At 33.4% G+C, this 24,689-nt stretch overlaps 6 protein-coding genes across 6 annotated transcripts; 2 read left to right on the forward strand and 4 right to left on the reverse strand.

Annotated features, from left to right (window-relative positions):
- Nucleotides 1–2,171: 2,171 nt before the first annotated feature.
- MONOS_12206 (uncharacterized protein) lies at nt 2,172–4,653 on the forward strand (the record flags this gene model as incomplete). The annotated part of the gene is made up of 8 exons (XM_067864808.1): nt 2,172–2,179; nt 2,231–2,325; nt 2,372–2,573; nt 2,716–2,845; nt 3,105–3,216; nt 3,390–3,590; nt 3,857–3,935; nt 4,257–4,653. 8 exons carry the CDS (start codon nt 2,172–2,174, stop codon nt 4,651–4,653), a joined length of 1,224 nt encoding a protein of 407 aa, XP_067719018.1.
- Nucleotides 4,654–5,706: 1,053 nt separating this feature from the next.
- Nucleotides 5,707–10,319, forward strand: MONOS_12207 (uncharacterized protein; the record flags this gene model as incomplete). The annotated part of the gene is made up of 11 exons (XM_067864809.1): nt 5,707–5,712; nt 6,253–6,316; nt 6,561–7,016; nt 7,254–7,379; nt 7,627–7,848; nt 8,071–8,271; nt 8,509–8,712; nt 8,923–9,186; nt 9,487–9,633; nt 9,881–9,985; nt 10,124–10,319. 11 exons carry the CDS (start codon nt 5,707–5,709, stop codon nt 10,177–10,179), a joined length of 1,851 nt encoding a protein of 616 aa, XP_067719019.1. The 3' UTR covers nt 10,180–10,319.
- A 114-nt stretch (nt 10,320–10,433) lies between these two features.
- MONOS_12208 (putative GTPase-activator protein for Rho-like GTPase family protein) lies at nt 10,434–14,406 on the reverse strand (the record flags this gene model as incomplete). The annotated part of the gene is made up of 5 exons (XM_067864810.1): nt 10,434–11,068; nt 11,353–13,923; nt 13,999–14,091; nt 14,151–14,276; nt 14,343–14,406. The coding sequence occupies 4 exons, from the start codon at nt 14,404–14,406 to the stop codon at nt 11,390–11,392; spliced, it is 2,817 nt and encodes a 938-aa protein (XP_067719020.1). The 3' UTR covers nt 10,434–11,068; nt 11,353–11,389.
- A 1,487-nt stretch (nt 14,407–15,893) lies between these two features.
- On the reverse strand, nt 15,894–17,676 carry MONOS_12209 (uncharacterized protein). Its single transcript, XM_067864811.1, has 4 exons — nt 17,602–17,676; nt 17,437–17,464; nt 16,891–17,384; nt 15,894–16,828 (listed from the first exon to the last, which is right to left on the reverse strand). The coding sequence occupies exons 1-4, from the start codon at nt 17,614–17,616 to the stop codon at nt 16,070–16,072; spliced, it is 1,296 nt and encodes a 431-aa protein (XP_067719021.1). The 5' UTR covers nt 17,617–17,676; the 3' UTR covers nt 15,894–16,069.
- A 333-nt stretch (nt 17,677–18,009) lies between these two features.
- Nucleotides 18,010–22,450, reverse strand: MONOS_12210 (uncharacterized protein; the record flags this gene model as incomplete). The annotated part of the gene is made up of 1 exon (XM_067864813.1): nt 18,010–22,450. One exon carries the CDS (start codon nt 22,448–22,450, stop codon nt 18,731–18,733), a length of 3,720 nt encoding a protein of 1,239 aa, XP_067719022.1. The 3' UTR covers nt 18,010–18,730.
- Nucleotides 22,451–22,783: 333 nt separating this feature from the next.
- MONOS_18342 (uncharacterized protein) lies at nt 22,784–23,260 on the reverse strand (the record flags this gene model as incomplete). The annotated part of the gene is made up of 1 exon (XM_067871354.1): nt 22,784–23,260. The coding sequence occupies one exon, from the start codon at nt 23,258–23,260 to the stop codon at nt 22,784–22,786; it is 477 nt and encodes a 158-aa protein (XP_067719023.1).
- Nucleotides 23,261–24,689: the final 1,429 nt, after the last annotated feature.

Consider the following 24,689-nt stretch of genomic DNA (forward strand, 5'->3'; position numbering starts at 1 on the left):
TCACTGTTCTTGTTAATTGTTAATTCTTTTTGTATCATTGAAAAAAAAGAAAAACATAAATTTGATGAATATTTTGTTTATTTGATCATGTTATTTTTGAAATGCTCAATGAAACATGAATGAAAAAAACTCTTAAACATATCTATTGTTCACCAAGTATTGTTTTTTGTGGAAGTCCAAAATAAACTGGCATTCTGTCTATGTTCATTATTCCACATTCACTTCCCTTTGTTTGTCTTGTTTTTCTTGTACATGAAAGCGGCAATGATTTGTTGTCCAATTTCACAATTTCGATCACTTTTTTGAAGCTTTCTTCAAAGATCTGGGACGTTGAAGGAGTTTTATGAAAATCATTCGCAAGCCCACTTTCTTTAAATGCAGAAAAAATGTTGATCGATGAAGAAACTTGCAGAATGGCATTCACTGCAACCTACAAAAGTTGTTCCATACTATCATGCGTTGAACCTGATCTTACCTGTTGAATTTGAAGTTTCCAAAGTGAAAAAATCAATAAATCCAATGACTGTAACAAGAGTGTTGTATTCGGAGGCAAAATTAAAAGCAAAATATTTTCATTAGCAAGACGAGTTAATACATTATCCGATAGGTGGATTCTGCAACCATCAAGAATCAACACTGCCTGTGCGTGTTTATCTGGCAAAATCATTCTTTTGATGTTGACATGAGGAATGAAAAGTTTCTCAATCCAGTTTTCAAGCAACTCCTTTGTGAAATAAGACGAATTTCCGATTTCTTCTCAACCATGAATTCCGATTTGATAGCCTAGAGACCGAATGGATCTTGTGTTGAACGGTTTTTGCACCAGAAAACAAGGAGGGACAAAAGTACCATCAAGAGAAATACAATGAAGCAATGATAACCTTTTTTCTCCTTTGTCAACAGGCGTGTGATCAATTGCACGATTTTCATTTGTTCCGACTATAAGGTTCATCTTTCTTGTATCTTCATGCGCGTGATAGTCTGATTCATCAGCACAGAAGATCATGGATGAATATTTTCCACATACATATTGAACCAAATGATTTTTCCAGGTGATAATGCTTTGTTCCGATATTTTCATTCTTTTTTCTTCACTCACGCTTGAAGATTCGACCATCAATTCCTCGCAATGCCTTTTTATGAATGAAGAATGAAAATTGTGAGAAGGAGTTTTATGACAAACTTTTGCAACAACGGCTCTTAGCGTTTTCGGTGTGATTTGCTTTCTTTTATCTCTCAGATTTTTTAGTATTTCCATGACTCATTTTTCTTGCTTTCGAGTCATCAACATGTTTTTTTTGTCAATTTCCTTTTTCCTTATATATCCGGTTCGAATCTGACAGACAAGGCTCGGTGTGCAGTTGAGTGCCTTTGCAATTCGCACGTTAGAAGGAATTTTAACTTTTCTCATTTAGCAAGCGTTGAAGAAGGAACGAATCAATGAAACTTTCGTTTTTGAAGTGTTTCGCAACCAGAATGATGAAATGAAGTGCAGGTCCAATTTTGGAATTAATCTTGTAAAAATGTTTCAAACGAAGATGAACTAAAAGTTGAAATAACGGAAGGCATTTCCAATAATAAGATAGTCAAATTTGTTTAACTGAAACAACCATAATAATTAAAGAATTATCGTTGGCAACAATTAACAATTAACATGAACGATGAGTGACTGAATCGAATTTAAAAAAAAAAACGAACTTTCAATTCAAAATCGGAATCAACAAATACACAAATATAAAATGTATTTTAAGGTTTTATTTTTTATCTTCAAAATCCTGTGACACACAAATTTATCATTTAGAATAAACAAATTGAATTTTCAATTCAGTTTGCTCACTGTGATAAATATTTGCGAAGAAAATGCTTATTAATATTTCTTTATTTTTGATACTTTCTTAAGAATGAAAAGAAATTTTTAAATATTTTTCAGAAACCCACAACAAGTATTTTTCCAATAAATTAAATATTTTTTGATGGAAGAGAAGTGGTTTGAAACTTTATAGATGCGATTACTTAACTAAATTGTTGTTAGTAATATTTATGGTTGTTCTTCACCTGCTCAACCAGTTTCACTTCAGTTTAATGACAAAAACATTTGTTCACATCATTTTTGCATTAATCATTTGAAAATAGCATTGGATTCTATTAACTCGGGGCCAAAGATGTGTCCTATGTGCCAGTGTGAAATTAATTAGATCATTTTTATGTTTTGCGTTATTTATTTGAAAAGTTCATATCAACTGTTAAATCGAGGTCCAATGCAAGACATCTTGGAAGAAGAGAAATCACATTATCAAAATAAAAATGCTAATCTCGATCGGTCAGGTTTTCTTTAGCTATTTTTCTTCATCATATTACTATTTTTTCTCAGCTTCTGAGATAAAAAGTGAAAAAGAAAATTTGACTAAAAAAATAGAATCACTCGATAATGCCTTGGCACAGATTTCATTGCAAAAAGAAGTTAATCGTTTTCAAATTGAATGCATTGAGACAATTTTCCATCTTCAAGACGATATTGAAATCAATCGATCACTCAATATCATGTCAACGAAAGGTAGACAGTTCGGAGAATAGTGTGTTTTATTTTTTTTTATTCAGCTTTCTATAAAATTGATTTTCCCCCATTTTTGTTTAAAAATTTCTTTTTCATCTTTTATCATCTTTTCCAACATTCTACATTTTTTTTCCTTAAATGTGAATGACTTTTTTCATAAGTCTTTCATCAATTTTGTGGTTTTTGAAGAACCATCACAAGCTGCGGATTGAACAAAAAGTCGCTTTTCTTTCATCGTTTTGCGGAAATGCGCTTTCTGCGCCTGAAAAGGAAACTTCTTGGGACACATATGTTTGAAGGAGAAACAGATTTAATTAGAAAAGGAAAAGAAAAAATATTAAAAAAAAAAATAGAGAAAAAGAAAGTAATTTTTTCATATTCATTTTTTGCTTGATATTTATTTGTTTGACAGAAATTTTCTTTTATTTGCTTAAAAAATAAAAATTTCTTATTTTGATTATTTTCTTTGAAATTTTTCATGTTATGCACATATTCCATTCATCTCTGCGTATTTTACTCTGTTTCCATATTTATCATTAATAAAAATCAGACTCAATCACAATTTTGTGTGCTTCTCGTGAAAATGCTGGAGCAAAGCAAAGAAAACGAAGAAATATCCACACTCATTCTTGCCATTGCTGCTTATTTCTGCCAATTTCATGGTTTTTTATTTATTTCAAATTTATTAACATATTTATTAATTGTTTATTTCTTTTTATTTTCTTTGCATATTTCTTGATAAAATTTTGTTAACTTGAACACTATTTGTGCTTTATTTTCATTTTTCTTCTTTTTCTTTTTCTTTTTCTTTATTCTTTTTTCCTTTGACAATCAGATTCATTCACAACATGTTTTGAGAATGAAACAAATTTGATTGCAATTTGCCAATCTTTCGTTGAAAGTGTTTCATCATCATCATCTTCCTCCTCTTCTTCTTCCTCTTCTTCTTCCTCTCCTCTTCAAATGTTATCATCAGCTTCGTTTGTCTCTCTGCAGTATTACTCGCTTTTGTGCTTGACAATATTTTCTGCGTCTGGTTTGTTTCTTTTCGCATCGGAAAATCTTTCGAAAAATAAAAAAAAATAAAATAAAAAATTATTTTTTTTTAATGTTTTTATTTGATTCTTTTTCAACAAATATTCTATTTTTATTCGTTTTCTTCTTCTTCTTCTTCTTCTTCTTTGGGTTTTTTTTTTATTAATTTATTTTATTTGTTATTTTTTTGAAATTTATTTTATTTTATTTTTTTATTTTTTATGATTTCATTGATCAATCAACTTTCTGTCTATTTTATTTTTGCAGCGTCTGTCAGAGAAGTTCTCTCCACTCCAGCGCTTTTGTCGAGTCTCTGCTTCATTTTGCTTCCCGATCCATCAACAATGTATGAACAATTCAAAATTACTATGAATAAAAAAATTCGATATTTATTTATATTTTATTTTTATTTTATTTTTATTTTATTTTTATTTTATTTATTTGCTATCTTGTAATTTGAAATATTCGTTATGAAATAAAATATTTTATTTATTTGTTGTTAATAATTATTTAATTAAACCAAATCGATTTATTTATTTATTTATTTGAAATATATTTCTTCCTCTCTTTATAATTTATTCTCTCTCTCTCTCTCTGTCTCTCTCAATCTCTCAATCTCTATCTCTATCTATTTATTTATTCCCTCATCTCCCAAACAACAACCCAGCCCTCCTTCTCTTCTTTCCCATCAGCCAAATGTATTCATCGATGCCAAATTGCGTGCCTCAGAAGCGCTTTGGATGCTCTCCACAACACAAAAGACGAAAGAGGCCGTAAAAAATATTCCGATTTTCAGTCATCTTCTTGCAGTTTGCTCGGCAGCAGCGCAATTTCTGGAGAGAAGAGGGAGTTCGATGAATGCAGCATTACAGAATCAAAATGCTCATTCTATTTCTTCTTCTTCTTCTTCCTCTTCTTCCTCTTCTTCTTCTTCTTCATTTTTTGAGGTTAATGCAGAAGATGAAAGAACAAAGGAAAAAAGCAGAGAATTGCTAAATAACATTTTGGTGACTTTTGGATATTTGACAAGAGACGGTTTGTCTGAGAAAGAAACAACATTTTGAATGAATAAATACGTTTTCATTACATCTTTTTTAAACTATTGTTAAAATTGTTTTTTTAAAAGTTATTTTGATTGGATTATTTTTTATTTGAATGTTTTTCTTTTCTTTTTTAATTTTTCTTTTTCATTTTTGATTTCTCATTTTCTTCTTCTTCTTCTTCTTCTATTTCTTTTGTTATTCTCTTTCGAATTATTCACATTTTATTCTGAAATTTTAAATTAAAAATGTATGTTTTATTTTTCTATCTTATTCAGATGAAAACAAAGAGATTATGAGAAACACATCTGGCTTGCAGATAATCACAACCATTTTGCAATATTTTATTCCGAAACTGCCTTCAACATCTTCTTCTTCCTCTTCTTCTTCTTCTCCTTCCCCTTCTCCTTCTTCGTCTTTTGCATTTCTTCATCCAAGTGAAAAGGAGATCGCAATGAATTTGCTGAGGATTATTTGGAATTGCGCTTCAAACGGTATTTTTATCGATTGCTTTGTTGTTTTCTCTCTCTCTCTCTCTTTTTTTTTTCATTTATTCATTTTTTCTAAACTGTTTCAACAATATATCTTCTTTTTATTTTTTTTCCAAAACTCATCTTTGTTTATTTATTTATTCATCATAAAAATTCTTTTTTTTTCAAATTTTTATTTCTTCTTCCTCCTCCTCCTCTTCAATGTTTGCACACAAAATCAGCCCAAAACAAAGTAACCATTCGAGAATTAGGCTGCTTAAGTGGCTTAGCTCGCCTGTTAACAATGCTAACCTCAGATATTTCTTCTTCTTTCTCCTCTTCTGATCCATTTTCGGTCATGTCAAACAAACGCCAATTGAATGAAATGAGGGAGAAAAGAGGAAATAACTTTGCCGGCGGAGAAATGGGAGATAATTTTTATGATGGGCGCGGAGGAGAGGAGAAGCAAGAAGAAAGCGAAACAGACGAAATACTTGCGATTTTGACAGGAGCTATTTGGAATTGTGCGGTTGATGGTTTGTGAATGAGAAATTATGAATACTTTCTTTGTTTTAGTGAGTATTAATGAAAAAAAGAGTAAAGTATAATGAGGGTTAAGAGATGGTTTATCATCGAAAAAGAAAGAGAGAAGTCATTTTTATGAACTTATTTTAAAAAAGTTTTAAATGTTTTAAAAAATTACTGATCAAATTTTCATTATTTCATTTTGTTTCATCTTTATATATTAAAAAAATATGTAATATCTCTCTCTCTCTCTCTCTCTTTCTCTTTCTCTTTCTCTCTCTTTCTCTCTCTTTCTCTCTCTTTCTCTCTCTTTCTCTCTCTTTCTTTCTCTCTCTCTCTCTCTCTCTCTCTCTCTCTCTCTCTCTCTTTTTTTTTCTGGTTTATTATTCAATCAACCAAAATAGATTTGTCAAAAGTTGCACTGAATGAATTGGGAGCTGCTGAACCTTTAGTTAAATTGCTTGTTTGCTATTTTTGCTTTTATTATTCACAAATAAATAACTAAATTTTCTTTTGCAATGTTTTTCGAATCATATTCGTTTTTATTTTCTGATTTCAATCATTTATTTCCATTCAACAAACAATTTTTTTATTTGTTATTTCATCTGTTCCAACACACCTAATTAAGCATTCTTCAAATGAGCATATTTTGGAAAACGTGACAGGAACATTATGGAATATATCAGCTGTTGGTTTGCTTCAATATAAATGTTATGGCTGAAGGATATTTATTGTATTTTTTTAATTATATTTTCCTTTTTTATTATTTTCTTCACATTATAAAAATTATTTGCACATCATTGTTGAAAATTCATAACTCTTCTATTTATTTATGTGTCAATAATTTTTTATTTTTTCCTTTAATTTTTCTTTATTTTATTTTCTTTATTTATTCCATTTTCGTGCCAATATTCTTGCTTGTTTTTTATTAATCAGCGGATGTTCGTGTTTCTCTCCGCAAACTCGATGGTTTTCGTCTTCTTCTTTCCATTTTGGATTTCGAAGCAGATTTCATTTCACCCTTTTCTCTTCCGCCTTCTTCGCTTTCTTCCATTGCTGCTTATCAAATGCAGCAAAACAAACAATTTTCTTCTTCTTCTTCTATTTCCTCTTCTTCTTCCTCTTCTTCTATTTCTTCTTCTTCTTCTTCTTCTTTCCTCTCCACCCCCACACGCAACCAGATAGCTACCACTTCTGGCAATGTTACTGCAAATTCAATGAAAAACAAGAAAAACGAAGAAGAAATGAACGAAAGGGAGAGTAAAATGGAAGAGGAAAACGCAGAAGCATCGGGGAAACGGGGAAAAAGAAGCAAAAATGAAGAAGACTTACTTAGAAAATGGACAATTGCGAATAATATTCTGGGCGTTTTGAGGAATTGCATTGTGAATGGTATATATGAAAATCTGTTTCAATTATTTTTTGAGTAAAAAAAAGATAAACAAGCATTGTGATTTAAGTTATTTATGAGGAAAAAATAAAAATAGCATTGTTTGTTTGTGAGGAAAATGAAATATAAGTCGTTTTATTTTTTATTTTTCAAATTATTTATTTTGGAATTTAAATGTTTTGTAACTTTAATATTTTTTCTTTCTAAATTTTATCTTCTCTTCTCTTCTCTAATCACAGACCAAAACAAAGTGGCCTTCAATGAATTGAATGGATTTGAAAGGGTTGCTTTTCTGCTTCATCCTCAATCCACTTTTGACTCACTCGAAAAAGTGCTTTCGGTTATCTGGATTGGCACATTGAATGGTTTGTTTGAGAAGATTAAATTGAATGTTATGTTTTTTGGATTGAAAGGATAAGAAATATTTAAAGAAAGAAATTTTTAATAAATTTGAAGAAAAATATTTTTGAAGTTGCATTGTTTAAATTGGTTTTTTAATCACTGTTTTTTTTATAATATTTCATCATTATTTTTTTTTTAAAAAATCAAATGATTGCTTATTATTTTCTTTCTCTTTCTTTTTATTTTATTTAATTTTCTTTTCTTTCTCAGTCGACAATCGGAATTTATTACCAACATCGCCAATACTTTCCCGACTTCTAATTCTTTTAGATTCTGTTTTGTTCACTTCATTACAATCATCATCTTCTTCTCCTTCTTCCTCTTCTTCTTCTTCTTCCTCTTCTTCCAATCCAATTCAATCTCTTGACACGCAAACTGTTTTGTCATTCTCAGAGAAAATTTTGGGCTCACTCAGAAATTATTCCTCTGTTGGTATGTCTATTGCGTATTTTTGATGAATTTGATGGGAGAATAAAAAATAAATTGAAATTAGAAAATATTAATTTTTGTATCAATTTTTATCTTTTTGTTTATTTTATTCGAAATTTTTGTTTTAAATCGTCTTTTTTTTAAACAAAAAAAATTATTTTTCTTTTTTTTTAATCCTTTTTTATTTTCTTTTCTATTTTCCATTTATCATTTGACTTCAACCAGCTTCAAACAAAATCACCATTTTAGAGCATTCTGGGATGGAATTACTCACAAAAATCATCAGCATTCCTTTTGAAGCAAAAAGTGAATTAACTTCTTCTTCTTCCTCTTCCTCTTCCTCTTCCTCTTCTTCATTTTCTCATCCAATCAATCAAACAATTGTGGAATATGCCTCTGCCACTATTTGGAATCTCGCTCGAAATGGTATGCGAAGAAATATTATTTTTCAAAGATAAAAAAATTGATTTTAATTTTATATTTTATATTATTATTATTTTTGCATTAACCTTCGAATGTTATGTCCTTTGTCATTCTTTTTTTATTTTATTTAAAAATATTTTTTTTTTTTGAAATTTTTTTAAAACTCTTTTAATTTCTTTTCATATTATTTATTTATTTATTTATTTAATATCCTAATATTTTTTCCCCTCCTTTCCTCAGAGCAAGCCAAAGACCACGCCCGGCGCATAGGCACAATCGATGCTCTTTTGCAGCTTTTGAAAGAATCTCTTAGTCAACTGTCTTCTTCTAATGATAACACAACTTCTTCTTCCTCCTCCTCTTCGTCTTCTTCTTCTCTGTTTCCATTGAATGATTCGTCGTTAGAAGTCATTTTGGGAGCATTGCTTAGCTTGAGTGTTAATGGTGTGATTAAATACACTTTTAACAGATGGAATGGGTAAAAAAAAAATTTTTTTGTCTTATTTTATTCTTTCATTTGGAATGAAACTTATCAATCATTTTTTTTTAACTTCTTTTTTTATAAATGAAAAAATTATTTCTTTTTCTTCTTCTTCACATTTCTTTTCTTTTTTTTTTCTTCTTCTTTTCCCAAATTTTCATCTGAATTTTCAGCAACCAACAAACAATACATGCTCACACACAACGGACTCAACATTGTCTCTTCGTATTTGGTTACTCATTCTCCTTCTTTCCTTCCTTCTTCTCAAGTCCCATTTCCTTCTTCTTCTTCTTCTTCTTCCTCCTCCTCATCATCATCATCTTCTTCTTCTTCTTCTTCTTCTTCTCAAAATCAATGGACTTGTTCATTTCCTTCTCAAACTGCTCCATTTGTGCTCGAAAATGCTTTGGCCACTCTCAAAAACTGCGCTGCTAACAGTTTGCTTTGCTTTGCTTTGCTTTTCTAATCTTTTTGTTTATTTTCAATCATTTTTTTTCTTTTTGAATTAAATTTGTTATTTTTTTTTCATTTTTTTTTCCAATTGTTTTTTTTCCAACCATTTTATCCTTCTTTTCAAATTAATACTCATTCTAATCAAACATTTCCATTTATTTCATCTATTTTTTTATTTACATCATGTTTTCGTCCTTTTTAAAACCTTTGATTTAATTTCATCTGTTTCCTCTTTTTTCTTCAATTTCCTCTCTTTTTCCTCTTTTTCCTCTCTCAACAATCAGAAACCAATGCCCAGTCTCTCTGTTCTTCTGCTCTTCTTCGTCTCATTCGCCCTCTTTTGCGTTCCTGCTGTCCGCCTTCGATCGTCTCAGAAGCGCTTTTCTTGCTCAGAAACATTGCTTTGCTCGATACGAATAAGCCGGTGCTGAGTATGTGATAAAGAAAGAGAGAAAGAGAAGAGAAGAGAAGAACAGAGAAGAAAAAGGAAAGGTGAATGAGAAGTTCCAAAAAAAATCACTAATTGTTTTTCATTTTTAATATTCTATTTGTTTAATAACAAATGCTAAAATTCAAAAATATTTATTTATTTTCAAAAAAATTTTTTTTCTTTTCTTTTGTTTTTATTTTTTATTTATTTATTTATTTATTTTAAATTTTATTTAATTATTCGAATAGTACAAGAGCAATTCCTTCAGCCTCTTCTTTCTCTTTCTCTCACTGCCCTTTCGCCTGCTGTTGCCAAAGTCGCCAATGACATCGTCACTTCACTCACAACAAACGGTATGATATGAAATAATATTTATTTATTTATTTATTTACAAAATTTTATCAAATATTTTAATATTTATTTATTTATTAATAATCAATATGTATTTATTATCATTATTTGTATTTTTTACTTCTTTTTCATATTTTCAGATGAATGCAGACAACTTGTTCAACAATATGCGCCTCAACTTCTTCCTTCTTCGTGAAGATTTTAAGTCAACTTTTTGGAAATGATAGCAAGAAAGAGAGAAACCGATGTATTTTATGTTGATAGGATATTTATATTTTGATAGTCATTTTTCATTTTTCATTTTTTCAAAAAGTGTTCATGTTTAGAATAGAAATTGTATCAAAAAAAAAATTATGTTTTTATCCATTTGAAATTGATATAAAGAAAAAGAATTGAATTTAATTTTTAAATTGAAAAAGATCATTTTATAGCAGAAATAACCTTGAACAATATGTTTGTAATTTTTATTAACATTATTGAATGAATGAAAGAGTACAAAATTCACATTGAAAGCTCAATAGCAACAAGTTTAACATGAACAAATTTAAAATTATATGAGAAATGCGAAATACAAAAAAAAATAAATTGGATTTATCTTTTCATCAAAATATAAAATGGCAACTTGAAAGAATCGATGTGAAAATAATTTATTTTTTATTTCTTCGAACAAAAAAATAAAACGAAAGATCAAAAAATTAAAAAATAAAAAAAGAAATTAGGCTATAAAGAAACAAAATGCGAAGAACGGACAATATAAATGATATCATAATAATAAGAACAGATTTCCTTTCTTTTTCTTTCTTTTTCTTTTTCTTTCAGAATTTTGTATTTCATATTCTATCAAAATAAACAAATAAAAAGTTTAAAAAATTAAAAATAAAAACATTAATAAAAAAAATGAGAAGTGAGAGAACAAGAAAAGAATTTGCAGTAAACAAAAGATAGCATTCCCGTGTTTCTATTCACATCAAATTGAACAGATAATTCACAGACATCAACAGCACTCAACATCTTTTATTTATACTTTTATTCTTTTATTTTATTCTTTTATTTTTTCCTTTCAGTTCTGAGTGAAATTTTCTCATCTGATTGATAGAAAGATATTAAAGAGAAAATAATAACATGAAATAAAATAGGTTAGTTAGATAAATGAATTATGGAAATAAAAAAGAAGAGAGAGAAAATATGATTAAAATCAATTGAAATACCAAAAAAAGTTCAAAATATTCAAATAAATATCAAATATAATTATCTTTTTTTCATTTACCTCAAATATATTATTTCTTTCTTTCTCCTTTCATTCTTTATATTTTTATTATTATTTCTTATCATTTCCATTCATTTTTCCACAACAAAACATACCACAAACCTCAACATTTTATTTCAATTTTTTTTTTATTTTTTTTTTACTTTGCATCTCCATCTGCCCTTCTAAACAGCCCCAAAACCTCTTCACTCAGCAAAAATCCGCAGTTCGCACACACAAACGCATCGCAATCAGCAAACAATTTTTCTTCCTCCGGTGAAGGAAACAGCGACAGCACCAGATGAAACACAAACTGAATCTCCATCTTCAGGTTCTTCACAGCCTGCGCTGGGTTGTTTGTATCCATCCGAATCAGCGTCGGAGCAAATATCAACGCTAAATTCGATGCATTCATCCTGTTTGCATCAACATTCGACGGATGCGCTACCACCCTCAGCAACCTGCACAAGTACTTCAAAAGCGCTCTGTTTGTGGGCGGCACGGCGCTCTCCACAAACGCGACGCATTTCTCCGGCGACTCCGCTGCCACTGCCAACGCTGCATCATACAGAGTGAACGGGATAAGCGGATCTGTCAGCCGCTTCAGCCACGTCTTCAGCAGCACCGCAAACAAGTGCGGGTTTTGCGACGACAGCGTGTATTCTCCCTTGTTCAGATGCCTCACACTTGCCTCTGTCTCATCGATTGTTATGCACTTTCGAAAAACTCCCTCACAGCGCAGTCCTCCAACAGCCATCAGCTTCACAGAGAGGTAGAGACACACCACAGGGACGGGGATGTCGCTTTCGCTGTGCACAGAAAGAGAAGAGAGGAAGGAGGTTTTCTCTTCAGATGAGAGAAGACGGATGGTTGAGTTGGATGAGGAAGAAGAAAGAGAAGTGGAAGAGTAAATGAAGTGTTGTGACTGCTGCCTCAGCAGCATCTCGTTCAGCGAGCACGAAAACACTCTCTTTGTCGACGTGATGTTCGCCAGCTCGTTCATCTGCTCCTCACTCACTTTCTCCCTCCCCCTCCCCTTCCCTTCACCCCCAAACAGCGTCGTGTTCTGCAGGCGATTCAGCGCATACTGTGCCAGCACACTCACTTTTGACAGATGGCTTCCCAATTCTTCCTCTCTTCCTTCTTCAAACTGCCTCTTATCTCCTCCTCTTCCTCCTCCTCTTCCTTCATCTTTCTCTTCTCCCTCTCTCTTCTCCTCCTTGTTTCCCTCACTCAGCCCTCCTCCTTCCTCCATAGCGCTGTCCAGATGCGACAGAAGCGTCTTCTCAATGTCCCTCGACGGCGCAAACGCATCACAGCACAGCACCAGCAGCTGCCACCCCCTCTCAATCGCCTCCATCTGCTCTCTTTCCTCTTTCCTCCTCTTCTCCATCTTCTTCTCCTTCTCCTCGCTTTTCTCTACCCCTGCATTCCGCTTCCCCGTCAGCGTCTTCCGCAGTGAGGGAGTTGGGTTTGTCTGCTTGCACAGCTGGAGATAGATCTCGTCCCTTAATTCGGGTGTGGCTGTTCCCCTTCCGATGATCCGCTGCGCTGCCATCTTCATCGCAAACGTCACAACAGGGGCAGATGAAGATGTGGAAGAAGAAGATGAGGAGGAGGAGGAGGAGGAAAATGAAGAAGTGGAAGAGGAAGAGGACAAACCAGAGGAGGAAGAAGAAGAAGAAGAAAAGTTCAAATCGGCTGATGTCAAACTGGACGATGACGATGACCGCTCCTTCATCTGCTTCATTCCTGTGTAGATGAGAATATCCTCAAAGTTCTTCAGCGCCTCCTTCGCCTGGTTCTTCTTGAACATCGTTTCCTTCAGCAGCGGCTTCGACAGCGCTTCTCTTTGAAATGCCATCAGCTCATCCAGCGGAATCGCCTTCTTCAGAAACAGAAAACCCGTCTGGTGCTTCGCAAAATGCTCCTTCGCAAATCCTTCGATTTTGAATGAGTGGATTTCAGCTTTCAGATTTGGAGGAAGAGCACGCAGCGGCGCACCAATAGCGCCCCCACCGCTTGCCAGCAATGATGAGGAGGAGGATGATGATAACGACGAGAAGGAAGAAGAGAAAGGGAATGAAAAAGATGAGGAGCCTGCCCCACCTCGCGCCAGCTGCCCAGAACCAGCGCCTGTACCAAATCCAGTGCCTGTGCCTGTCCCCATGCCCATCTCTGTGCCTGCCTCAGTGCCAGAACCCATGCCCAGCCCAGGCACCGGCCCCATGATGTGCACCGAGTGCCGCGAGCGGTGTGTCGGGGGAAGGGAGCTGCAGCCTCCCTGAGCCGTCGCAGCAGACAGAGCAGAGTGCGAAGCTTGCACAAACGAGTCGTCGGCTGCGCGTATTGGAAGCAGCGAAACTGTGCCGGGCAGACTCGTCTCGTACGATACGGTGTGCTGTGCAGGCAGCTTGGACAGCGTTATGACAGAAGAGGAAGGATGAGAAGCAGTACTCGTGGTGTTGATGTTCGAAATTTCCCCGCTTGAAGCAGATTTAGACTCAGAATTTGACTGGGAAATAAAAGTTGGAGTAGCTTTTCCACTGTGAGGAGGTGAATGTTCAGGAACTGGAGAAGATGATTTTGATGGAGGAGCAGATTGAGCAGGAGTGGTTGGCGTGGGTGTTCTGTTAGGCTGTGCGCTGTTATCCCTTTGATTTGTTGCTGCTCCGTGATTAACTTTTTTTGAAACTTATTTTTATTATAATTTTTGAATAGTTAATAGTTTGTTCAATAAAAAAAAATAATCCTAAAAATTGTCAATACCAGTTCCAGTTTCATCTGTTGGAAATTTCCATGTTGATTTTTGCAACTGCTTGTTAACATAGTATGTTCTCTTACTCTTTTCATCAAATTTAGCTTTAAAGTTTTAATTTTTAGAAATTTCGAAAAAAAAAATAAATTTTTATAAAAAAAACCTTCCCATCCTGGTGGTAATTTGGGTTTTTCTTCTTCAACAATTTCTTTTTGTGGTGCAGGAAGAATAGCAGCTTTTTCGTTTTTCGGCTTTTCCCAAGACACTTCTTTTGTTTTCACATGATAATCTTTCACAAAAATGCGGTCATAGCAAAATTACAGAACAAAATAACATTTGAAAAAAGTGAGCATACAATATGTACGTTTTGTTTTTGGATCGATAGCCGTTTTCCAACCTGAAGGAAGATCGTTTTCCATGCGAACAAAACACAAATATTTAAATAATGGTGATATCAATTTTGATAATTTCAAATTGGGAGTTAAAAAAAGCTGTTATCAAATTCATCCTTCTTTAGTTAATTTCAAGAGATAGGTCATATGATGAATTTCAAATTTTGAGAATTATCATTTTTTCTTTTTATTTTTTAAGTTAAAGAAGTCAAATAGTGTCAACTTTTCATTTAAACTTTTTTCTTTATTGGCACTTTTTTTGTTTTTGCATGCCAATCATTCAAAAAAGCTGGATGGACCTCAACACTCGGATGAGGGTGCTGATAAAACAAGATTATTAAATTACTGTTTTGTTTTTTAAATTTTGTTTATTTTTCGTAGAGATACAGCAATTTTTTATTTATTTTGAAGTGACTTTTTCCAGCCGAAGAAGCATTTCACAAAAATAAGAAATCCATTTTTTAAACTACTGGCATTTTCCTTTTTATATTCAAAATCTTAAGTTGAACAACTTGTTTTTTCTTGATTTTTTCGCATTTCATTTTTTTTAATCAACATGCGAACACAATTTCAAAAATTTCTTTGTTATTAAAATGAAGTGTTAAAAATAAAAATATGATATGAAAATTACACACTCTTATAAAGAAGTGTGAAAAAGGTTGAACATTAAAATTTTCTATTTGCTTCAAACAGGTGAATGGTCACAACATTGAATGATCTGAAATCACACTTATTCTATTTTGATGTGTTTGAGACAAACGGAAAATGTTAATGTTCAACCTTTTTCACACTTCTTTATAAGAGTGTGTAATTTTCATATCATATTTTTATTTTTAACACTTCATTTTAATAACAAAGAAATTTTTGAAATTGTGTTCGCATGTTGATTAAAAAAAATGAAATGCAACTTAAGATTTTGAATATAAAAAGGAAAATGCCAGTAGTTTAAAAAATGGATTTCTTATTTTTGTGAAATGCTTCTTCGGCTGGAAAAAGTCACTTCAAAATAAATAAAAAATTGCTGTATCTCTACGAAAAATAAACAAAATTTAAAAAACAAAACAGTAATTTAATAATCTTGTTTTATCAGCACCCTCATCCGAGTGTTGAGGTCCATCCAGCTTTTTTGAATGATTGGCATGCAAAAACAAAAAAAGTGCCAATAAAGAAAAAAGTTTAAATAAAAAGTTTACCCAATCAACAAAATTTCATCTTCAAAAATAATCTAAAAATTCGTGAATGTTGATAAAAATGACTAGCAAATATGTAAGTGCATGACATTAAAGTTGATGTTTTTTTGAACAAAATTGATATTTTTCAATTATCTTTAACTTCAAATAAGTTTTTTTTTTTTTTTTTTTTTTTTTTTTTTTTTTTTTTTTTTTTTTTTTTTAAAAAGGGGAAAAATGCAATTCAGATGTATATAAAATGATTATGTTTCGTCTATTAAATAATTCTCTCAACCATTTTAAAAACGCAAGCTTTTTTATATTAATGCAAAAGTAAATATGTCGTTTTCTTTCAATTTGGATTGAACTATGCAAATACTTTGAATTGGCAAAAATTCATAATATTCTGAAATGCAAAGAATTAATCCCTGAAATGAAAAATACAAGTTTATTTGTCTTCATTCGCCTTTCATTTTTGGGAGTCATCTTTAATGTGAATGAAGTTGAAACTGGGATATGATTTACAAATAAGCAAAATAATCAGCTAATTCATCTGAACCAAAAATATGTCTGTAAAAGACTTTATACAGAACATAATAACCTTTCAATGTTTCTTCGCATCCTTCTTCCTCCAACTTATCAAACAATTTTCTTTTCATAATTTTCAGTTTTGCATCTTCATTTTCATTTCCAGTTTTATTCTTTATTCGATTGCAAATGATGCCGAAAATAAACAAACAACAATCAAATATGGAATCTATTGTACCAACGTGGAAAATTTCTTCCAAAGTAATTTCAACAATCCCACTTTTCTGCAAACTATCATTTTGCATTGCTTTATTTCTTGCGAGTGTTTTAAAAAGAAGAAAACATTTAAATCGAATTTTTCTGTGATTATCCTTTGTTAATCGAAAAACTTTCATGGAGCTTTCAATAAGCTGATCAAATTCTTCATTCCATAGTTTGCAATCGTCGAAGAAACCGGACAACGTTCGGAGCAATCTCACGAAAACGTGTTTATTTTTCGTTTCTTTTTCTCCTTCCTCTTCTTCTTTTCTTTTCCAATCCATATACCCAGCCAGCTCTTCCATTTCTCTGATTGCTTCTCTTATAAAATGCAATTCATTCACAATAACTTCCTCCAAATTCATTTCATAATGTAATCGGTTTATTAAAAACTCCCAAGCAGACTGATAGGCAAGTTTTGTGAGATTTCTGTGTTTCTGCTTATGTTCGATGATTTCTGTAATTTTTTTCAAATACAGTTCTCGTTCGATAAACTAATAAGAAATAAAGGGGAAAAAAAGCAATCATAATAAAAAAGAAATAGCAACGTTCATACATAAAATTGGTCAACACAGCTCAAAGCCAATAAAGCCATTTCCACTTCTTTTTGTGCTTTTTCGCTTTCCTCCTTGTTCATCGCAACTTTCAGAAGACAAGGCACACAAATTGAAAGTAATCTCGGAGGGAAATTGTAACTTAGAGAAATATAGCATTCGCAAAGGTTAATCAAAAGCCCTTTGTTCTTTTCTTCTTTTTTCTTTTCTTCTTCAAAAATCATCTGTTCGAATCTTCTTCTCATTTCAGAATCATTAAAACCACTGCTCCACATGTTTTTCAGCACATTGCAATATCCCATGTGCTTCAGCAGCAAAAGTGAATCCTTCAATGACATTTTCTTTTCTTCAATCATTTTGTATATTTTGTCGAACATTCTTGTTGTGAAAACAGATTGAAATTCTTTTTTATTCATTTCTTCCATCACTTCAGTCATTTCTCCGATTTTCGTTCTCTGTTCATCCTCATTGCAATGCTCCAGTTCAGAAAACAGTTCTGAAAAAAAAATGCAAGTTACAAGAATCCAAGTACAATTACAATTGCACGCCATTGAACATTTTTGCGTTGTCCGTCTCCTGCATTTTTATAAGAACAACGTATTCAGAAAGAAATGTCATTTTCATCATTCACATCAAATGGACACACGTTTCGTAAGACGAAATTGTTGAGAAATAAATACTCAAAACGGTCATATAAATATGTGCGTTCACACCACCATTCTATGCATTTGTATTTTTTGGTTGGCTATCAAAAGAATAACAACGCTTTATCAATTTGCTTTATTTGTAATGGGTTCGTTTTTCAAATTCATCGAAATATTTTGTATTCTGAATTTTGTTCAACACCATTCTTTGAAATATTTTTTTCTCAATTCTTTAATTTTCTGTGTTTTTTTAAGCATCGTTAATAAAGACTTATTAGATGAATTGTGAAATACGAAAAAATTTCTGAATTATTGGGTTATTTCAAAATTATCCAATAAATATGAAATTGTCCATGGAAATTTTGAAATTTTAGGGGAATTTTGCAATAACTTAGGAAGCCAATTTTTATTTGCGTGTGAAAATTTATTACGCATTCACATAAAGTTATTCAAATCATATTTTCGAAAAATGTGTTGTTTTTATTGTTATTAATTGAATTAAAAATTTAAAAACAAAATTATTTAGTATTTGATATGGATTTTTTATATAAAACCTTATAACGCTTTATTTTTTGATAAATAATTGTTTAAAAGTCACAATAAGCAACATTCATAACGATTTCAAATATTTTTGAAGAAGAATTTCTTCAAATTCACACATTTGCATTGAAACATCTTTTGCATTGTTCATCTCCACAATGCTTCCTTTGTCAGACACTGAATAACAGTTTGAGCAAGAGCAATTGAAAAGATTTATTTGAGCTGAAGTTGAAGTGGCAGCGAGAACAGAAGCTCTTTCTGAAATTTTCGAACAGTTGTTGAATGAGGAGATTCCAATAGAAACTGTTCCTGATGACAAATCGTTTATCGCAATGAAGCAACCTTCAGACAATTTCACTCCATCTGCAGATACTCCATTAAATACAACACTTCCACAATCACCAATCTCAAATACATCTGTTGTTGATTCAATTTGTTCCAGTTTGAATGTTGTAATATTTATCACATCTTTACTTAACAAAAATGAAGGTTTATTGAATGAAAGCATTGATATCGAACAATTATCAACATGAAGAATTCCATTTTCGATGTTTAACAATGTTGAATTCAGAACAATAGATTCAATATTTACTGATTCTCCAACAAAAGAAAAATCAACAAATGAATAAGAAAGCTGACCATTTGCTTCATGGATGATTTAACTTCCAGAATACGAAAATGACTGACCAAAATCGAATTTCAATTTTTCAATTCGAACAGTATCTGAGATTGAGATAAGACTTCCCGCATTGATATTAATTGTTGGGTTAAGATGCACCAAAGCAGCTGAGGGAGATTGCAACGAGCGGATGGTCACATCAAGAACATCACACTTCCCAATAATTTCTGTTTGCCCCAAGATTAGCAGCTGTGAGTATGGAGATGGAATGATGTGTTGGATTCCAACATTCAATGATTGACAAGGCATACTGAACTCTCCACATTGCTTGCTGTCTTCGTGATTATCTGCAACTGATGATACAAATATCGTCTCGCTCTGGTATTTCATCACCCTCAGCAGAAGATCTTCTTCCCCCACAAACGAGTCAGTAATGCAGCCCCATATAGACAGATCTTTCACAAAAGGTGCTCTGAAATCCAGCAAAAATCGTTCATCAATAATATGTGTTTCGATTGAGTGGCATCGAACATACACGTCTTTCCCTCTAAAGGCAGAGTTTTCTTTGAGTGTGATGTTGGAGAGCTCAAACTGCAGAGGTTGCTCTGCAGCGGAGGTTCCTTCCAGAAACTGTCTGCCACCTCTTCCTGTGGTTGAACAGAAGCACTCAGAAATCGTGCAAAATGAGCAATCAAACTTTCCTCCCTCATTCAACACAGAAAATATACCTCCACCCTTTCTACACCTTGTTCCTCCGCATCTCTTCATCGTTGTGTTTCTGATATCAATTTTCAATGGCTCATCATTATCATTCCGAATGGTGGGAATACCATTAGTTGTGTTCTGATTGACTTCTTCGAATGAACTCCACTCAATGATTACATCTTGTTCAATTTCATTTTTTTCTCTCCCTGAGTTCTTTGATATCCTCAATCCACTCGCCCCATCAAGTTGAACATTCTTCATTGTCAAGTTCTTAATGTTCACAATATTCGATGATAACACGAAAATAACATCTTTTGAAAAGCAGAGTGACTGCAATGTTACAAATTCAAATTTGACTGCACCTCCATCTGCTTTGATCAGCCCAAAGTTGATCGTTCCTTCTCCACTTTCTTCGTTCTTTGTGAATGAGCAGTCTTTCAGAGTCAACAGTACTTCACTTGAGCAGACTTGCATCAAAGTATTGACTTCATTTGTGAACGAAGAAGGAATCACAAACTTCATCAGCTCGAAATTGGTTATGCCACAAATCTTCATTGCTGCTCCTTCTGCTCCTTCAAGCGATGAGACACATTCCAATGAGCACGTGCTGCTCTCATCCGATTTCACTGATATTCCACTCACATCAACACTCTTCTGCAGATATCCTTTTCCAATGATGCTGACATTCCTTTCGTTTCCTTCAGGCAGCCGATCCAAAGAATGATCCATCGACAGACAAGGATAATCCGAGAATCCACAGGCACCCATATCTCTTCCTTTGTCTCCAATAAATATCTCTGAGCCAAATGTTCTCCAAAAATACACCAATGGAATGGCATTCGTTGTGTCGCTCCCATCAAAGCCCCTCATGGAATCCAACGAAATATCAGAAAGATGCCCAGATACAAATGGAAGAGAGGTGTTTGTGATGCTCTTTGTCAAGTTGAATGACTCAACAAAAAGATCATTTCCATATCTCGCAACATTTGGCTTGTCTGCCTCAAAAACAGGGGATGAGATCATAAATGAAGAAAAGCAATCAATCAATTTCAGTGCCATCCCTCCCCCAAACCCAATCTTCCGTTCTTCTGATGGTGCTGTGCATCCTGTGAATATACACGAAATAGCATTCAAATGAATGCTCCCTTTTAATTGAGCATCAATGGCCCCTCCTCTGCTTTCATCAGCAAGCACGCAACAATCATTAAAAGTGCACTCTTCAATATTTATTTCACCATTTGAATTTTCATCATTGCTGTTGTCAATGCTCACACACCCTCCACTTCCAGCTGCTCTTTCGATTTCTGTAAAATTGCAGTTAGTCATGTTCAGCCATTTGATGCTAATTAACTCAGCATTTGTTCTGCTTCCTCTCAACGAGATTAATGGATTTCCACTCAAATCAATCGATGAAGCTGAGAATTTGTCGATTGTCAATATTCCTGATTCAACTGACAAGAACAGAATTGTCAATTCTAATGATGGATTTTGAAGAGAAAGAGAACATTGAGACAATGTCATTGATGATGAAGAAGACGAAATAAAAGTGGAGTGAAGAGGAAGGGAAGAAGGAAGAGAGAAGATGAGCTTTGATAATTCTGTTTCAGTACCTGCTGTTATCATCGTGGCATCTGATTCAACTTCAATATCGATGACTGTCCAGCCACTTTGATCATCATTTCCTCTGATTTCATGCTTCTGTTCAGAAAAGGTCATTTCATCGCTCATCAATATCATTCCATTCACAACAACTTTCTTTGTTCCTGCTTGTCTTGTGAGGGAGTGCTTCATTGTCAAGCAAGGGAATTGGACAATTCCACAGTGTGAGTGATTGGATGCTTCAGAATTGCTCACATATATTTCTTCTGGGGTGGGGAGGAGATAGATGCACAGAGGAATGGCCACACTGGTGTTTCCATTGTCATATCCTCTCACTTTCTCAAGAGAATCCAAAGAGGCTTCCACACTCGTTATCTTTTTCGATTTTGCAGTCACTTCAAGGTTTGGAGAAAGAACGAAAATATCTCTTCCCCACTTGGCGGTATTTGTGCCAAAGGAAGAAGAGATTAGGAAATTGGGATTCTCGTTCAATAATTGAAGATGGATTCCACCTCCAAGACCATTGGAAGAAGAGCAAAAGCACCCATCGAAAGATCCACCTTCCACTTTCACTTCATTTGCTTCTCCCACACACAGCATCATCGAGCCTCCATTTTCTGAACTTGTGCTTCCACAACCTTCGAATGTGCAAGAATTCAGATCAATGTTTGCCTTGTCGTTTTCCAACGACATCACAGCTGCTCCATTCGTTGTTCTTTCTATTCCTGAAAAGGCGCACTCAGAAAATGTCAACAAAATTTCATTTGTTGAAGAAAGCGAAAACAACAAAACAGTGGATATAGTCTTTGCCCAATTCACACTTTCCATCTGCAACACCCCATTCTGGACATTAATCAGTTCTGTCGAAAAAGCTGTTTCTGAAGTTTGCCCACTTCCTGTTGATATGTTCAACCTGCTAATATGCATCTCTCCTGTTCCACTTATCTCAAATAGCCTTGAATCTCTGTTATTTGCATGTGCCGAGTCATGCACAAGAACAAAGTCTCTGACAATCAATGTGCCTGTAGAGACAGAAAATAGAGATAGCCCAGATGCTTCAAAATCTGTTTGCATCGTCGAACTCAAATCACTCTGGTCATAAACAGAAAAACTATCTATTCCACAATCAAAACTATTTGTTTCGAATATTGTTCCTGTGAGTATTTCGATATCGGTAACAGCATTGGGGATCAGCTGAGTTAGGCAATGGCTGATGGTGTTGCATGGATGGCTTTCATCTCGTCCGCATACATATGTGTCAATGGCATTCGGCTGCGTTTGAACTGAAGAGACAAACCTAATTCTTCCAAAATCATTTCGAAGCCATTCACTTTTGTCAACAATTGAATAATAATTTGTGCTAACTCTGTTTGTTGTTTGCCTGGTAGAATAGCAACTTGGATCAATATTATTTGACGTTGAGTTTTGCAGAACAATGTCATGTCCTCCTTTCATACATGTGTTATTGTGAAAAAAACAGTAATAAAACAACGTTCCAATATTATTTGCTTTTATTTGTTGGAATTCAGCTCCGCCTCCGCACATTGCAAAGCAATGTCAAAATAAACAATTTGAAATGGCAACTTTATCTGAAGGAGTCCAATGAATAATTTCCCCTCCTGCACCATTTTTTGAAGAATTGCATTGACAGTTATCATAAAAGGAGTTCACAACGCACACTTTCTGTATTTGAGTTTTTATAGGACTGCGATCAATTGCCCCTCCACCGTTTCCCGAAGAACAGTTACGAAATAAACAATCATCTTCCATTGATTGCTTGTTAATATTCTATGTCATAACTCCGCCGCCCCCGCTGTCCGTATTTCCTCGTGCAGAGCATTGAACAAATGTCGAATGGAGCACAATGCATTCAGCAATTCTTTGAGCACATATTCCTCCACCATTTGTTGAAGTTGCTTCACATCTCACAAATGATGAATTCTCAACAGTCAAAATAGCGCTTGCATTGTCATGCACATAAAGAGCACCTCCTTGTGGTGCTGTGCAATCAGTCCATTCACACAACAAAAAGGATTGGCTTTCTGTTGTGTTCAGTTTTTCTTTTTTCTGAAGAGCATTCATTTCTCTTTTCCCAAAGTTTATTGATGTGTTTTTGCAGACAAATTTCTCTGAAGAATAAAATCCACTCGAGATCCCTCCTTCAAAGGCATTCTCATATGAACAAATGAGGCAGTTCTCCATAGAACTCAACAAGCATGAATGTTCCATTTGGCAATCAATGTTCTTGTCAAATTTCACAGACATGTTCCTGAAGGCACAATTATCAATCTGTTCACTTTGGCTCTTTCCGTTCAATAGGAAATGGTCTGAAGAGGATGCAACCAGATCTTCAACGATGGAATTTGTCAAAATAACAGAATTGGAATCATCAGATGAAAATATGAGACTGGATGGGTTCATATTCTTTTGGGAGATCAAAGTCAAGTTTTTGAGGCACATTGACCCACTTTACAGATGAAGCAGAGATGCAGATTTTTGGTGGGAAATGCAGGAATCCATCGTTAAAGTTGATTTATCTGTTGAATGCATGAATGGAGAGGAAGAACATTCAAGTGACAAATTGTTCAGTTCAGCTGAAGAATTGAAGAATCCAAAAAATGTTTTAATCACCGTGGATATTCCTGACTGTAATCTTTTCACTCCTGAAAATGTGATTCGCTGGAATAAATTATTATTATCAACCACTGATTGAAATTGCGAGTCATTTGAAGTGACTTGACCAAAATAATGACAGTTATTAAATAAATATTTGCTTGGAAGAATTCCTTTGCTTTCCAATGTGGCTGTTCCAGAGACATGCTGTGCTTCAAATGTCTTCCCAAGAATCAAATATGTCAAAATGCACAAATGCATTCTCATGGGAATGAAAATCAATTATGATTTGAAAAATAAAATGTTTAAAGATGATCTATATGACACATAATAATTGATTTCATCACCATTGGAAAGAAAGAAAGCTTTCCTTCTGCAATCACTTTGAGAGCGTTTGGAAAACATCTGAGATAGTTCCAAGGCAATGCTATTTCTTCAGTTCTTGCAGGGTATGAATCGGTATTTGATGATTCAGATGAAATTTTTTCAAAAGAAAAAATAAAATAAAATAAAGAATTTAAAAAGGATGAAACTGAATGAAAGATTAAAAAAAAACCTTTTCAAAAAGAAATTGTTGCCCAATAAATGTGTAAAAAGGTGAAAATCTCTCATCCAAAAAAATGATCTCAAAATCACCCTTTGAATGTGTTGTTTCGAATTGACAAATGAATCCTTTCCAATTGCTCAAAAATGATGAATCTTTCTTCATCTACCTTCTCTTTCTTCCGCTTGTCTGCTGATAAACTGCTCTCCCTTCATTACTTTCTTCCAACTTTCACATCATTTCATTGATCAATTCCTCTTCTTCTCTTCCCTCTTCTTCTGCATCTTTGCTCCAAACATTCAAACAAGCTCTTCTGCTTTATTCGTCCCCCGCTTTCTTTCTCCTTATCATTTTTGCATATTTATCCAATTAATGCAAACAACCAACGTTAGTTATTCAAAAATACTCGTCTGCTTTTTTTTCAGAGAAAAGATGCCTTTTAAAAAAATCCTTTGTTCCAATTGAAAGGGCATGAAATGTGAACATTCTCTTCTCATATTCTTTAAAAAGAAAGAAAGCAAGTAAGAAATTCCAAAA

The sequence above is a fragment of the Monocercomonoides exilis genome, assembly GCF_001643675.1.
Source record: "Monocercomonoides exilis strain PA203 chromosome Unknown scaffold67-269241, whole genome shotgun sequence".
Classification (NCBI taxonomy): Eukaryota; Preaxostyla; order Oxymonadida; family Polymastigidae; genus Monocercomonoides; species Monocercomonoides exilis.